Source organism: Gekko japonicus, unplaced genomic scaffold, assembly GCF_001447785.1.
Source record: "Gekko japonicus isolate JY-2015 unplaced genomic scaffold, Gekko_japonicus_V1.1 scaffold397, whole genome shotgun sequence".
Taxonomy (NCBI): Eukaryota; Metazoa; Chordata; class Lepidosauria; order Squamata; family Gekkonidae; genus Gekko; species Gekko japonicus.
Genome location: NW_015170286.1, coordinates 198,096 through 214,499, shown reverse-complemented (window position 1 = coordinate 214,499; position 16,404 = coordinate 198,096). Strand labels below are relative to the sequence as shown.

Here is a 16,404-nt window from a genome sequence, read left to right as displayed (position 1 = left end):
TTCATAAGCCGAAGTCCCTGGGTATACCAGGGGGCCGGCCTAGTGCGGGAGCGCAGAGGGCACCGGGGAGCGATCTCATCGATGGCTGTGGAGAGTCGGTCATGCCAGTCCCCCACAAGCTCATCCAATGAGCCGCCAGGGGGCATCGGATCCCGCAGAGCCATTTGAAGCCGTACATGGTCCATTTGGCTCCGTGGGCGAGCTAAAATCTGCTCGCCGCCTAAACAGGGTCGGGGTGGGACGTTCAGACGGGCCTTCAGAGAGTAGTGGGCCGACCATGGTACTGTCGTAGCAGTAATCCGGTCCACTGTAATCCCCGCAGCGAAGATCAAGTCGAGCGTGTGTCCGGCCTGGTGCGTGGGGACCGATACATATTGGGAGAGCCCCAGTGCCGCCATGGACGACACTAGGTCCGTAGCCCGGCCAGAGGCTGGGTGCTCCAACGCCCAGCCCGACACGGCCTCCAGCAGGGACGGCAGACCACTGGCCGGTGCGTTAGGCGGTCGGTACACTAGCCAGATGGCCAAGTTCTCCTCAGTCTCCAGCATCAGGCCGGTACACTCCATGCCCGCGATCTCCGGTGAGGGGAGGGCCCTGAAGGAGTAAGCCTCCCGAATGAACAACGCCACTCCTCCCCCCCGCCCCTTAGTCCGTGATTGGTGTACGACCGAGAACCCAGGTGGGGCAAGTTGGGAGAGAGCTACGGTCTCCCCATCCCGTACCCAGGTCTCGGTCAAGCACGCCAGGTCCGCTTGTTGTTCCGAGATGTAGTCCCGAAGGACCATCGTCTTATTATTGATGGACCTGGCGTTGCATAATACCAATGACGGAGAGGGGTTCTTCCTAGCCCCACTGCTGACCTCCCTCGGGATGGGTCGTAGGCTGGAAGGGCACCGAGCTCTTCTGTTTCTCAGGGTCCTTCCCTTGATCTTCTGCCTAGACCCACCGCTAAACTTTCCCCTCCCCAAGAGCACCGGAATTTGCTGTGCCAGCATATTTCTGCATTTCAGAATTTCTGCATGCAAGGTGATATCACAGGTTTTGTAAGCGTTTCCTTGATTATTTGTTGTTGCTAGTGAATTTATGCTACTGTGCTAAATAAATAGATTTGATTCATAAATCTAACTGGATGTGCATGTGGTTGGTCCTGCTCTCACTAGAATTCTGAAAAGAACCTGCAGCAGAGCTGAGTGCAACACTAACTGACTTTTAAAGCACTTTGAGATCGGGGATCCTCACACCTGAAGCACTGTCTCACTCTCCACTCATTTGAACCAGTGTAGAAGTTTGCTTATCTCAGCAGCATCTTTTTTTATCAATTCCCATTTGCAGACTTGTTAAAAATGCCACTGCCTGGTATTGGGTTTTCACTATAGCTGCTCTATGTCATGGAACACCTTTTCAGAGTCTCTTAGGAAGACACTTACCTGTTTGGTTTTTAGGAAGTGCCACAAGACAGATTTAAGAGAGCTCTGGAAGGCTGGCTGTTTGGTCAGCACATCAAAATGTGCTGCAGGTAGTAGGATTTCCACTGGGTGAGCATGACTTTTTCACCTCTCCCTCCTGCTGTAGCCCAACTTCTTCTTCCACAATACTGCTCCTAGTGGGTGGGGATTCCTACAAACAGCAGTACGGGGAACTGTAAGGCTGCTATAAGAAGGTGGGAGTTGGCAAAAATTGCCTCCCCTTGCATGCACAGGCCTATTTGTTGGGATCCAACCATTAACCTCAAGGGGTAGCAAAGAGAAAGACTGACCGAAACTACATCATGTAGGTTCTGTAAGCAATGGAAATGAAAAGAGTGAGAACCAGCATCCCTGTGACTGCTAATCTGGAAAGATCATGAATTTGTGGGTTACATATCCCGAACTCTGAGACTGTTGTTAAAGGCACTGCAGCATAGTGAACAATGTTCATGCAGGAGTGCTCAAAGGTTAAGTCTTGCTCGGTACACAACTAATTTTATAATGTTAAGTGTTTTCTCTGACAAATGCCACTGAACATTTAAAAATTTCATTGCACATTTATTAATTTAAAGCAAGCTACAAAAGTCACCTTCGAAACAGGTTAGCAGCCTTATGGTCACTAATTCAAGTAGTTTCAAATACAGACCTTTCTTGGAATTTTTAACTTTTGGTAAAAGGAGTAGGGCATGCCTGCCCAAATTAAAAGTTGTTAGTGTTCATAATCTTGTGTTTTATGATTTTATTTTTTATGTTGCGCACCACCTCTGAAGAGGCTGCATATAGCTGTTTTAAACAATTAATAAATAGTAATAAATGTAAGGAATCTGAGAAGCTATATCCATACTGATAGACATGTTTGCAGGCATGATAAGGAGATAGAAATCAAACTATATATTGAGAAAATAAGGCATGAGAGCCTTTCTAGGATGTATCTTTTCTGACTGCAGGTTAGAGGATGGGGTCAGAGTTTTGAATGCTTCCCATACAAAGTTCCCTGTATGAAGAAAACCAGCACATCAGGAAGAAATATTCTAGCCTAGCCAGTTCCCTGATTCTGTCTCTGTGTAGTAAGTTTTGTTTTTGTTTTTAATGGGGAGGAGCATTCAAATATAACTGCACTTGAAACCTGAAATAGCATAGTCCTTGCAGGAGTCTGTCACATTGTATTATTTATTATTTATTTATTTTATTCAATTTATACCCTGCCCTCCCCGCTGCGCGGGCTCAGGGCGGCTTACAAAGAGGCCTGCGCCAATATAAAACATATTTAAAATCATTTAAGATCACTACAGTACAAATAAAATCACATTAACCAATTACTAAATAAAGTGCTCTAGATGTTATTTCGCAAGATGGCGTATTTCACTGCTCTATTTCCACTGCTCTATTCCTCAGCATCATCTGCTCCGGGAACCACTGATGTTCCCTCTTCCAGGGCCAGGTTAAGATGGACAATAGTGATGGTAGTGGCGGCTCCTACTCATACGCCTGGTGGAAGAGCTCCGTCTTACAGGCCCTGCGGAACTGTACAAGGTCCCGCAGGGCCCGGATCTCCACCGGGAGCTCATTCCACCAGGTAGGAGCCGCCACCGAGAAAGCCCTGGCCCTGGTCGCGGCCAGCCTGGTCTCTCTGGGACCTGGCGTTGCCAGGAGATGTTGCGTCCCAGACCGAAGTGCTCATGGGGGAACATATGAGGGAAGGCGGTCCCTTAGGTAAGCTGGACCCAGACCATGTAGGGCTTTAAAGGTAAGAACCAGCCCTTTGAAGCGAATCCGGTACGCTATTGGCAGCCAGTGCAGCGCTTTCAGCACAGGCTGGATGTGGTCCCTACTAGGAAGACCCATCAACAGCCTGGCCGCAGCATTCTGCACTAGCTGAAGCTTCCGGATTTGCGACAAAGGCAGCCCCATGTAGAGAGCGTTGCAGTAGTCTAGCCTCGAAGTGACTGTCGCATGGATCACCGTGGCCAAGTCACTGTGGTCGAGGAAGGGAACCAACTGCCGCACCAGCTGCAGATGGTAAATGGCTGACTTGGCAGTGGCTGCCACCTGGGCCTCCATAGTTAACAAGGAGTCAGGAGCACTCCCAAACTCCTAACCTCCGGCGCTGGCATCAAAGGCACCCCATCGAAGGTCGGGAGAGGGAGCCCCAACCCCAGACCACCGTGACTCAGCACCAGGACCTCCGTCTTCGCCGGGTTTAACTTCAGCCTGCTCAGTCGGAGCCAACCAGCCACGGCCTGCAATGCCCGGTGCAGATCTTCAGGGACAGAGCTCAACCGGCCGCCCAACATCAGATAGAGCTGGGTGTCATCAGCATATTGATGACACCAAAGCCCATGCCTCCGGGCAATCTGGGCAAGGGGGTGCATGTAGATGTTAAACAATAACGGGGAAAGAACGGCCCCCTGAGGCACCCCACACACAAGAGGGTGTCTCTGGGACTGCTGCTCCCCTATCACCCCCCTTTGTCCCCGACCTCGGAGGAAAGAGGTAAGCCACTGAAGGGCAAGCCCCTGAATCCCCACGTCGGCGAGGCAGTGGGTCAGCAGCTGATGGTCGACCATATCGAATGCGGCCGACAGATCTAACAACACCAGCGCCGCCACACCGCCTCGATCCAGATGCTGTCGGAGGTCGTCAGTAAGGGCGACCAATAGCTACTGAATATGCAGACCAACACTAAAGCAAGAACATTCACAGATCCTGTATTTTGTGACAGAAAGGAAAGAGAATACATTATTTTTGTAATAAAGAGCATATACCATGTACTTAGCTTTATTTACCAAGGAGCACCTAGAATTGTGGAGATTTTTATCATAAGATCAGAAAAATATTATACCTTTTTCCACATGAATTGGATTCTCCAGAAAAAACAGTGTTTGTTTCCAGTGTGTTCCGGCACTACAAGGACTAGTTGAGAACAAGACCTGCATTGACAGAGTTCAGGAATCTGATTAAATACAAGACTTCATATCATGCTACTTTAATCTGTTACACAAACATACACACAATAAATGCCTGAAACAGCAAAAAAAGGCTTTCTCTCAAGAACCTTAAGGGCCCTGACCTGGATAGCCCCGGTAAGCCTGAGTCTGTCAGATCTCGGAAGCTAAGCAGGGCCAACCTTGGCTAGCATTTGGAAGGGGACCTCCAAGGAATACCAGGATCGTGACACAGAGGCGGGAGATGATAAGCCACTGAACTTCCCTTGCCCTCAAGCCCCACCAGGGGTCACTACAAGTCAGCTTGACTTGATGGAGGAAAAAACCCTTAAGGCAAAAAGCTTACACACATTCAAAAACACAAAATAATCTTCAATTATATTTTAAATATGTAGCCTTTTAGGTACTCACTTTCTGGTTGCAATTCTTCTCAAAGTATATATCAAAATATCCAGCAATTGCCTGAAATAATAAAATAAAATAAAGTTTAAAAAAAAGGTTGTGTGGGAAGTGGTTTTCAGAACTACTGGTCAAAGATGTCCCAAAAACCAAATGAAGAAATGGGTGCCTATATAAAAGCTTTAATTATTAAGGGCAAGAATGTTGTCTGTTCAGGCTGATGTTAATTTAGAAATGGTGAACCTGCATTCAGAAGATTTAAGGCAGGCATCTTTATTCAATTAAGGTTTGGATCTTCTATTACCTTTAATATTACGGAAACTAGGAATAAGGTTCGTTGTGGAAATAAATACAACAAGCTCTAGAAAGAGGCTCTGGGAGAGCGCCCCGGCTTTGGGCACTCAGTGTCAATTTGCTGTGGCGACCTCAGCAGGGTATAATGACACAGAGCCTACCATTTTCTCCAGAGGAACTGATCTCTGCTACCTAAAGAGGAGTTGTAATTTTGAGTGATCTCCACCCCTCACCTGGAGACTGGCAACAATAGGAATTTCCCAACCTGGAGCTGGCAACCCTAGTCAGGACGGGCCCCAATGAGTTCCTCACAAAGGCCTGGAAAGGATTTCCTTCTACCAGCAGCCACTGAGGGAAAAGTGAGTCTCAGAGAGGAGCCAAGCAGGAGAAGTGTCTTCGTTGGGAGAGACAGCCGTTTGCCAGTAATTCTGACAGGGAACAGTGTCTGAGGTGGGAGTGAGCAGGGAAGAGGAGCAGACCCAGCACCCGGCCAATAGCATGCGAGTACTCTTGAGTGGCGGCTGACAGGCCAATGGCTGATGGAGCGCATTGCACAGCCAATGGGAGAGCTGGAAAGTGCCACCCCACTACTCAATTATATATAAGGAGAGATTGCCCATTATAACTTCTGGAATGGGAAAGGTAAGAACTTCACAGAGCAGACCTAAGCAGGTCTGCTGGAAAGTGAGTCCAGTTTTATTAAATGGGGCTTATTCCCAGGAAAGTGGTTTTAAGACTACAGCTTTACATTACCAAGAATCCAAGAAAACATAAATTCTGCAGAAATAAAGAAGAAACAACCTTCTCACGTTATACTATCTGCATTCGTTTGGTTGGCCTAGAAGACCACATATACACATATCCTACTCTGAGTGCACAGAAATTTAAATAAAAATATGCTTAATCTTGTAAAAAGTTGAATGTGGCATAACTAAATATATTACTCAATAAGAGTTAACACAATCAAACTAATTCAGGAATCCCAAGAGCAGCAGAAGGCCACACTCATTATTTAGGCTTTTAGGAATAGTCTCATAGTTTCTTTCAAGCCTAACACCTAACTGGCACTAAGTGCTTTTGTATTGCTTATTGTCTCTGTGGGGAGAGGAAGGAAGGCTTTGCCCCCAAACAGCATGGGTGTTGCAGCCACCAAGATACTGTCCCAAATTAGTGGAGCGATCAAAGAGGGTGGTACACCAAGACATTGCTTCCAAAAGCTATCTCCAGACAAGTCTGCATATGTAGATGACATTTTCTTCCTTTTGCAGTTTGTTCATGTCAGCTAAATCACATTTGTGATATGGACTATGTTCTTTGGATTGAGTTCTCTCTGTAGAGGTCATGTGTTAGCCTAACCATACCAGTACACACAGGGCCAAGGAAACCGACTGCAAGAATGCAGCAACTCCACAATTCACTGACAAGTAATTACTTTACCTAGTAGACAACTAAACCTTTAGGAAAAGACTGCATCGTTTCTGCATTCACAGGGTTTAACGCACGTGTGTGTACAACAAACTCCAAATGCAATTATCTCTACAGAACAGCAGCTTCAAGAATGGGCAATTTGGAAAAGAGAAACAGCAGGAGAATAATTAACTCCTCCCCATCCACAAACTTTTTCTGCTACAACTCCCTAAATTGCTTTCTAGTTGCCCTACAAATTACCAGAACTAAACTGCTAAACCATACAGTTATAGGAATAATAACAGTAGCAGCAGGTATTAGAAAGAGGAGAGTGAACTGTCCAGCTCTGCAAGATAATAAAGAAATGGGGAAGGAGGGTGGCCCTTGAAAAAGATCTAGAGAGACCTCTGAATTTGGAATACAATGACACTCTTCTTTTCGGGTCCTCCCCTTTTTAGCCCTCATACAAAGAATGTTACAGTTAAAGTCTAAATAACCACATTAGACTCCACAAGATATACACAGTTTTAGCTTCTCCACCGGCTACCTGAACAAATGACTAAAATAAGAAGTGTAGTTGCTGTTTCTAAAAATATACCTGCAATTTAAATGATGACAGATGCAGAGAATTTGGTAGGAAGGAAAAAATTAGAAAGCTATGCAGTTTAGCTCTGAGTGTCCTAGCCATCCTAGTTAATGGCAGCAAACAAGTTTTTTATATTCCACATTATCAGTGGTAAATGCAGCCTTATTTGCTTAAAAACAAAAAGGCTTTTATTTACCTAGCTAACCATTGGGTGCCCTGTGAGTTGGCAGATGCAGCTTATGTTGGATACCTCTAGAATGTCAATATTAATGCTGAGACCTACTTGACAGGCTATAAGCACAGTTTTCTGGCCAGGACAACCATTGCTTTATCTCGGGTCGTTTTGGGCCCAATACATATAAAAGGGAATGTGGTAGATTTAGTATTTTGCACCAAGTAAAACACACTAAACATACTATAACATACTAAAATGTGAACAACCTCGGTCACTTGGAATTGTACCCTTGAAAACAGCATATGTGTCTGCAATAGATATAATCATTCTCTAATGCTGCAGATAGCCTTATGTAGAATTCTACATTTTGTGTAGAATCTTGCCTTAAAAAAATAACTTAAAGAAAAATATTTCATAGAAGCTTTCAGTACTCCACAGAATTTCCAATCTTCCATTACAAAAATTGAAAAAGTCCTCAGGAAAAAAAATCATGAATTTTTCCAGTTCGTCACATTTCTAGCAGGCAGCAATATTGGCTCTATCAGCTTAATAACATCAAGCACAATTATTTAAAGTAGTTTGGCAGATGACCCCCAAGGAATGACAGCAATGTTGACAGAATCCTGGATATTGTGAAAGCTACCACATATAGCCACTCTCCCCTGTTCTAACCTTTCAGATAGTCTAAGATAATGTAAGGGTCTTGCTGAGAAAGGCTGATTTCTAACTTGCCTTTACTTACTGCATAAAAAACCTGAGCATGTGGTGACAGAGAACTCTAATTATGTGAACCACACATCTGCCCTTGACTTTCCCCCCAATCTGGCTTCAAGCCTCTTTATGGAAAAAGTTGCAGGATTCTGCATCTATGATTGTATTTATATGCCAACCTGGTTGTTGCTCCCACAATTTTACAACTTTTATCATTTTAACGTGACAGTGCCTTAGTGAGAGGACACAACTGTTTTGGTTTTTCTGTTGCCTCAGAAAGACAAGGATAATTTAGAGCTTTAGTTCTATAAGGTTTTAATATCAATATTTTATTTTCTGACTTGTGTTTTAATTTTAAAGTGTATTATAAGCCGCTTCAAGCTCTGCATTCAAAGCAAGACAAGCCTCCAAATATGCTAACACACATTCTGCTATAAATTATGAGGGCACCACTATCTAGTCTCACTAAAAACATGGTCAGGCTCAATTTAGCAGGTTCAGGAGAAGCTGAACTGATGAAAAACAGAGTGAGACTTTATTCTACTATGAATTGTTTAGTATGAGAAGATGAATGAAATTTATGGAACTTTAAACAAATAAAATGCAAAACTTGAAGTCTGAGTAATGGTTATCAAATCTAAAATAAGTGTGCCACTACTAATACCTATAAAGGTTTCTGTTTTTGTTTAACACAGAAGAGATTTTGCTTACTTCACCTCTATTTCTTTCTACCTTATCACTTGATCTCTGACAGCAGCTCTATCGTCCCCAGAGGAGTAATCATGATTGACTCCTGCATCTCAGTGAGAGTCATTCAAGCACTACTCTCTGAACAGCCTCCTCTAGGAAATTGGAAGCGAGCACAACTGGATTAGCTATATATATCCTGCAGCTCTGGCCTGACATGCGCTTTGAGAGGATGTTTTATATTAGGAAACCACTGCAGCAGAGTAATAATTCTGCTTTCTATTCTTCGCATCTCACAAGCAGATAGAAGCGTGTGTTTGTTGAGTGACTGGGTAAGGCCATGAATTGAGGTGACGACAAGCAAAAGACACAGGAAATAGGATAAAGAGAAGTAAATATTCAGAGCACACTATCAGCTATGCAGGGAAAAACGAGAAGTGCTGGAGCTGCAAATATAGTCACTAAGCCCATATAACAGAACTGTGATATCAAATCACAGACCAAGCCAATGTTGAAATATAAGCTGCGCTAGTTGCCTCAGTTAAGAAATCCTCTCAAATCACTTGCAGGAAAATAGTGCATAGACCTTAATGTTTCTGTGAGCACAAGATCAGGGAGGAAAAGCCAGGATGTTCTTGCTCAAGTTAAAAGAGTTAACCTCAGCTTTATGAAATACTCATTTGTTCTACCTAAGCAGAGGGACACATTTTTAGATTAACAAATTTTTTTAAAAAAAACCCTAATTTTTTTACCACTGTTAACATAATAAGCACCCTAACCTTTAACAAACATGTTTCATGTTTATTTTAATGACAGACGAATGCACAGGGCTGTAGTTGCACAGCTCTTTCTCATATACCTGAGCCTTTTCTTTATAAAAGAAAACACCTCAGTTAATATTGTAAATTCAAACTGTAAACGGCTAAAAGCAATCCGACCAATTCACTTAAGAGAAAGGAAATTAAAAGTTACCATCATCACTATCAGCTGCGGGGAGCAATTTATCATTTTTGTTCTGAGTCAGTATTGTGTTCCAACAGCATGCAGCTAAAGCAGATACAATTAGGCAGCTGGCCACAGAAGTAGGAGGATAATGTGCTTTTGATGGAGTTTATTCAACCATGGAGATGAAATGCTTGTAAACCATGCAGCAGAGAGGAAGAGAAAGAGAACCACTGCGCTCTCGTAACAGAAATACTGCTTCAGTTTTAAACTGATATTTCTTAAATGAAAGCAATTCAGAATCTTGAGCTTTCTGAATGGTCTTCTCTTCTAAAGACAATTTCCTTGTTGATAGCTTAATGTACAAAGCTACCCACCACCTCAGCATCAGAACATTCTATGCCACGTATTACTGAAGCCAGCTTAAGCAGTGTCATTATGCTTGTAATAAATGTTTCTCCCTCTCCAATCGGCATTATTGCAATTCCCTATTAGAACCTTCTCCAGCCTCTCCAGAGGGGAAATTTAAAAAAGAAGAGAAATGATAACTGGGGAGAAAAAGAAAGGGGGAAAGTACAAGACCAATCTTATTTCAGTGTATAGTTCAGGGGATGCATTGAAGTAGCCAGACACAAAGGGGAAAGTTGCCTGATGATTAGGAAGGCAGAAGAAAAGGTGAAGGCATGTAAACATTTTTTTCGCCTCAGTTTTAAAAATTCAGGAATTCAGTGAAGGACCTAGAAATAAAGAAGGGAGGAAACCGGATGATTCTCGGCCAAGACCAGAAGTGAAGGGGAATTAGGTTGCCCTGGGCTTCCCTACTCCCAGTTCTCTCACACTTAACTGCAAGTTAACCCAACAGCAACTGGGCTACATAGGCAGAGAGGCTTCATCAACAGCCTGGCAATGCATCTACAACCAAAACCTGCATTTGTTTGCTTAATTGTGGCTAACGTCACTTGTGACCTGTGGAGAGAGGGTGTCCAATTGCCACTGACTTGGCCAAGTGTGTGACCAAGGGATGGGGCACACTGCACCCTCCCCTTTCTCTCCGCTCCTCCCCACTCTCCCACCCCCTTTGGCTAGCTGCCACTGGGCTACTCCAGGCATGCACGACCCGTAGAGGGAGGCTAGCTCAGTGGGGTGGCGTCCCAAGGGTTTTAATTTTTTAAAAAAACAAACAAATGTGCCTTCAAGCCTCTCCCATTGCTCTCATTGCTCCCTGTCATTCCTTTTAATACATCTCCCTCCAAGTTGTGTGCAGATTGGCTTTGGGGAAGGGGGAAAGATCCCCCCCTAGGGTCCAATGTGCAATGGAGAAGTGTGTCAGCCGCCCCACCCCCACAAGCTAGACCTCCCCAGGCTGCCCCTCTACCTGCCCTCCAAGTTGTGTGCTAGGTGAAAATTAAAAAGAAGCAGAAATAGGGATCAGGGAATGGGCGGAGATGACTAAAGCCTTGTCAAGTAGTCTGCTTATTATTCCCTCTGAATCAGAAGCTGAAGAGCAAAAAGGTCCGGGGAGAGACCACTTTCAGATACCCTGGGGGCAACACCTTTTTTTTATTTTTATTTTTTATTTTCAGTTTTCCATAACATACATAGCATGCATAAATTTGCCCCTGTTTTTCAACAATTAGGAGGGGGTTCTGGATTTAACTTTTTCCTCGTACCATTTTATGGCTTTTTGCCATTTCTGTTTAAATTTTTCTTCCGTTTTACCCGCCAAAAACATGTTTAATTTATCCATTTCAATTATATTAAAGAGAGTGCTAATTAAATCTTCCATACTCGGTATACAATCAGATTTCCAGTTCTTAGCTATACATATTCTCGACAGTGTGACTATGTAAACAATAATACATACTTCATTATATTTTGGCCCATCTGGGATAATATTCAGTAAGAAAATTTCTGGTGTGAACGGAATGTCTATACCTAACACATCTTTTATCATTTGTTTAATGCTTTTCCAAAACCTCTGAATTTTATCATATTTCCACCAAATGTGGAAATATGTTCCTATGTTATGTTTGCATCTCCAGCAGATTCCTGAGACATTTTTATAGCATTTTTGGAGTCTGTCTGGCGTCCAATGCCATCTATAAGCCATTTTTATTATATTTTCTTTATATGATGTGGCTCTTAGGAGTTTTATCGACTTCCATGTTTTTTCCCAGTCTTCTTTTTCTAATTTTCGCCCCAGGTCGGTTTCCCAATTAGTCATTGGTGGTTTCTTCCACTGATCTATTTTTTCTTCTTCTAGGGGGCAACACCTTGATGACGGTGAAGTCACCTCCAAATGGCCATAAAACAATGTAGAATCTGGAAAGAGCTGCGATGCAGGAGGAAAGTGAGAGTGGGATGCAATGCAGAGGGAGATTCTGCTTCCAACGTGGCTGTGGACAAAGTGTGGGGGAACAGACAGGTGCGGAATCAGACGCAGAATACATACACAAAAATAAACTGGGGGAAAAAGAATAATGCAGAGGGCAGGGACACAAAATATGACATTAACCTTAAAGGCTTGACTGCTCGGATTCTCCGGAGTAAGCTACAGTGAGCTGTTAGTGCAGAACGGACCACAGATTCCAGTTGGAAGTAGAATAGGAGCAAACAGAAAACTAAAGGATCTACAAAAAACCCCCTGGATATGTTATATATGTCTGCAGGCAATTCACTGGTTGCCCATCAGTTACGGGGCTCAATTTCAGGTATTAGTGACCACATACAAAGCCCTTCATGGCCTTGGACCCTCATATCTGTGAGGCTACCTCTTCCCCTACACTCTGCCATGATAGCTTCTCTCATCAGAGCACAGTCTTCTGTGGGTGCAAATGGGCAAAACTGACACTGCCTGTACACATACCTTCTCCACTGCGGTCCCCACCTTATGGAATGGCAAAGTTACTTGAATAAATTATTAGGGACTGTGGACTATACTGCTATGTATAGCTTGCTGAAACTAGGATCCTACTGTGTAATGTTTGCATCGTTTTATGTGTCATATTAATACTTATGCTTTGCTTCAGTTCTGTTTTTAGACTTCTGGTTGTTCCTACCACCCTAATTCCTATTGCATTGTTCAATAAATGTCCCATCCATCGATTGTACTGACTCATTCTGTGTAATTCGCCTTGAGTCCAAGTGAGAAAAGAGCACTATAAATGCCAAATAATTTTTTAAAAATAAATAAAACTGGGGTTTATATGACAAATTGTGCTTTAAATAAACTACACCTTATAGTGACATCTGAATGTCACCCAAAAGCTAACCGTGCCTATCAGCCACTACCATCAAGCCTTTACACGACTTTGGAAGACAAATTCAGTAGTTTCAAAATGCTTAGTATTTGCCTAACTGTAATGCACTGTATATTTAAGTTATTTAGATACAACCTAGCTAACACTATAGCTAATACTATAACATTTTAAAAAGAACTTATAGAAGTGAAATCTGTCCTCCATAGATAATAGAATTTGAAGCAGGACCTTAGCTGGGGAAAAAATGCTTCGTGCTGCTGCCAACACCAAGATCCCTTGGGCAGGGACTGGCATGCAGAAGGCCCCAGGTTCAATCCCTGCCATCTTCTGTTAAAAGGATCAAGTTATAAGTGATGTGGCCCTGGAGAGTCACTCCCGGTCCAACAAAACACTGACCCTGACAGACCAGTGGTCTGACTCATTGTGAAGCAGCTTCATGTGTTGCAGGTCCAAAATTAAGCAGAGCACAAAAGCACTCTCAAGCTGCAAGACTAATCTTTGAAGAGCCAGGGCCAGACTAGTTTTATGTCCCACTTCCCTGTGTTTAGATAGCACTCAGCCAAAATCAACTAGCTCAGCTGTCTCTTCCAATCAGGACTCTGTGATGCATTCCAGGTTGCCCATCCAGCATTAAGTCTTGGTTGGTAGCTGTTAATCTGACATTAAATAAAATCAGTTTCAGGGATGATGGGAAGCTGAGCTGACATGGAGTATTGTAAAGGGTGGATGGAGGTCCAGAAGCAACGACAGGAATTGTCTAAATGTGCTTCTACTCAACTGACTTGTCCAATACCCAGTGCCATATCTCCTCCTCTCTCCCTTACAGCACTAATTATGAACCATAGCTTCTCCACAAGCCATACCCCCTTGACATTCTGCCAATGCATAGAGACGGCTTCAGTCAAGGGATCTGGATTTATTGTCCCACAGATTTAATCTACATATAGCCCATCACTTCTCTTCCTGCTTCCTGTGCCCTACACATGCCCAGCCACTCCTATAGCTTAGCTGACAGCTTGGAAGATGAGTCCAACAATGGGGCCGTCACTCCAGCTAACAGCACCAAATTTGTTTCCGATAGGTAGGACTGACAACCATTTTTTAGAAGGGTGGCACTAATGAGAAGTTAAACCAGTCAGAAAAACCACTGAGCTCCATTATGTCATGGTAATTACATGTGCCATGAAAGAGCTAAGTGAAACATCACTTCAGAGAGCAAGTACAGTTGGTAATTGGCACCGCAGGGCCTGCGAGACGGAGCTCTTTCACCAGGCTTTTGGTTGAGGTGGCGGACATCCCTTCCTTTTCCTGGCTAACCCCCCCCACCCCCCACCAGTGGCCTGTGTCTAATTTGACATCGGGACACCAGTGTTATATTCAAATTAAGTTGATTGACATCTGAACAAGGTGTTTCACTCAGTATTTTATGATGTTATGATCTGTGTTTTTATGTCATTTTAATCTGTTATTAAATGATTGTATAATGGTACTGATGTAAACTGCCCTAAGGTGGCTCGCGGGGAGGGCAGTATATAAATCAAATCAAATAAATACAATAAATACCTTAACACGGAGGCTTCATGTTTTGGAAGTCAAATCAGCTTTTTACCTCTTAGCAACAACAGCAGCAACTGCCCCCCCCCCCCAATACCAAGTAGCCATGCTGAGAGATCCTTCCACAACCAACCCTGGCATGTATTGCTTCTGACTGACTCAGATCATACCTGGGATTTTATTGGCCAGCAGCTGCCTTTTCCTTTAAATTTAACTTTATTTCTCCAGCTTCCAATCCAATTTAGAAATGCCCAAACAAACCCATTTGCCACTAGTAGAAGACTCACTGTTCTTCCCAACTGACCACCAGACAGGAATTTACTACCAAGTTAGCAACATTGCACAAGCTAGAACAGCTGAAGACAACTAAACTCATCACTTTGAATTTAGCCTGGCACAGAACTGTACAGAACTGTAATTGGGGTAGGAGCTAGGAAAGGATTTACTTTCCTGCATACATGATTTAAGTACAGGCAATGCACACAGAGGAAGACTGGATTCACAGCCACTAGGCCAGGGGTGGCCAAACTGTGGCTCGGGAGCCACATGCGACTCTTTCACACATATTGTGCAGCTCCCGGTAGGGTGGCTGGGGAAGCGAAAGGGAGGCCTGCCTCCCCAATCGGTCTTCCCTTCCCCAGCCAGTGTTCCCCTCCCTGGGTAGGCTTGAGGTGGGGGGAGCAGAGAAAGAAAGCAACTTTAACTTTAAATGTATTCTCAAAGCCCCCCCCCACAAATATCATTTAATAAATAAATATCATTATTAATATCTGTTTTTAAACCCCTTTTGTTTTTGTTTTTGGCAGTCTCATTTAATGTTAATAAGCAAATTTGCATATTTTCCCATAAAAATGTGTGTAATATTTGTTCATGTCTTGCAGCTCTCAAACATCTGACACTTATTCTATGTGGGTCTTACATTAAGCAAGTTTGGCCACCCCTGCTCTAGGCCTACCCCTGCCTACATATATTCAACCTAACATCAGTACAGAACCTACACACAGTGCTTCCTGATCCATGGATGGAGCCTTAAATGAGTAGTTTGCACACACTGATTCTATGCTGAACTTGTGTGTGTGTGTGTGGGGGGGTGTTTGGGGTTACCAGGTCCCCCCCTGGCCACCAGCGGGGGATGGGGGGGGGGTCAGGTTGTTACATCCAGGTTGGGAAACTCCTGGAGATTTGGTGGTGGACCCTGGGAAGAACAGGGCCTTCAACAGAGTACAATGCCATACAGTCCACCAACCAAAGCACCCATTTTCTCCAGGGGAACTGATCTCTGTAGACTGGAGAAGTGCTGTAATTCCAAGGGATATTCAAGTCCCACCTGAAGGCTGGCATTCCAGCGTGAGTCCACTCCTTACTCAACACACATTGCCTGTACACAGTTATTTCATACTCATAGCATAGTCCCTTGGATTGCAAGAAGATCAAATCAGTCAATCCTAAAAGAAATCAACCCTGACTGTTCCCTGGAAGGCCAGATAATGAAACTGAAGCTCAAATACTTTGGCCACCAAATGAGAAGGGAGCACTCACTGGAGAAGACCCTGATGCTGGGAAAGATTGAAGGTCAAAGAAGACGGGGACGGTAAAGGATGAGATGGTTAGACAGGGTCATAGATGCAACGAACATGAAATTGAGCAAACTTCAGAGGACGGCGGAAAACAGGAGGGCCTGGCGAGATCTTGTCCATGGGGTCGCGAAGAGTCAGACTCGACTGTGCAACTGAACAGCAACAACAACATAGCATTGCTTAGTTACATGTACCAATCCGTCCTATTTTATGGGCATTAACTTCCCCCATATTAACATATAGCATACAGTCCATGCTATATTTACAACGGTTTCGAAACATTGCTGCCAAAATAAAGGCAACAAGATTTCAAGAAGCAATGTTGAGGAAACATTCAAAATATGGTGAAAAACAAGAAGGGCCTCAAGCCCCTCCAAAATGAAACAAAACAAAACAAAACA

The 16,404-nt window shown here is 43.8% G+C and overlaps 1 protein-coding gene across 1 annotated transcript in view; it reads right to left on the bottom strand.

Annotated features, from left to right (window-relative positions):
- PRMT3 (protein arginine methyltransferase 3) overlaps positions 1–16,404 on the bottom strand; it is a 97,735-nt gene that overhangs the window by 18,095 nt on the left and 63,236 nt on the right. Inside the window, exons 14-15 of the mRNA XM_015417872.1 lie at positions 4,823–4,873; positions 4,309–4,396 (exon numbers count right to left, since the gene is read on the bottom strand). Of these exons, the coding sequence (XP_015273358.1) occupies positions 4,309–4,396; positions 4,823–4,873 (139 nt within the window). The remainder of the gene's footprint in view (positions 1–4,308; positions 4,397–4,822; positions 4,874–16,404) is intronic.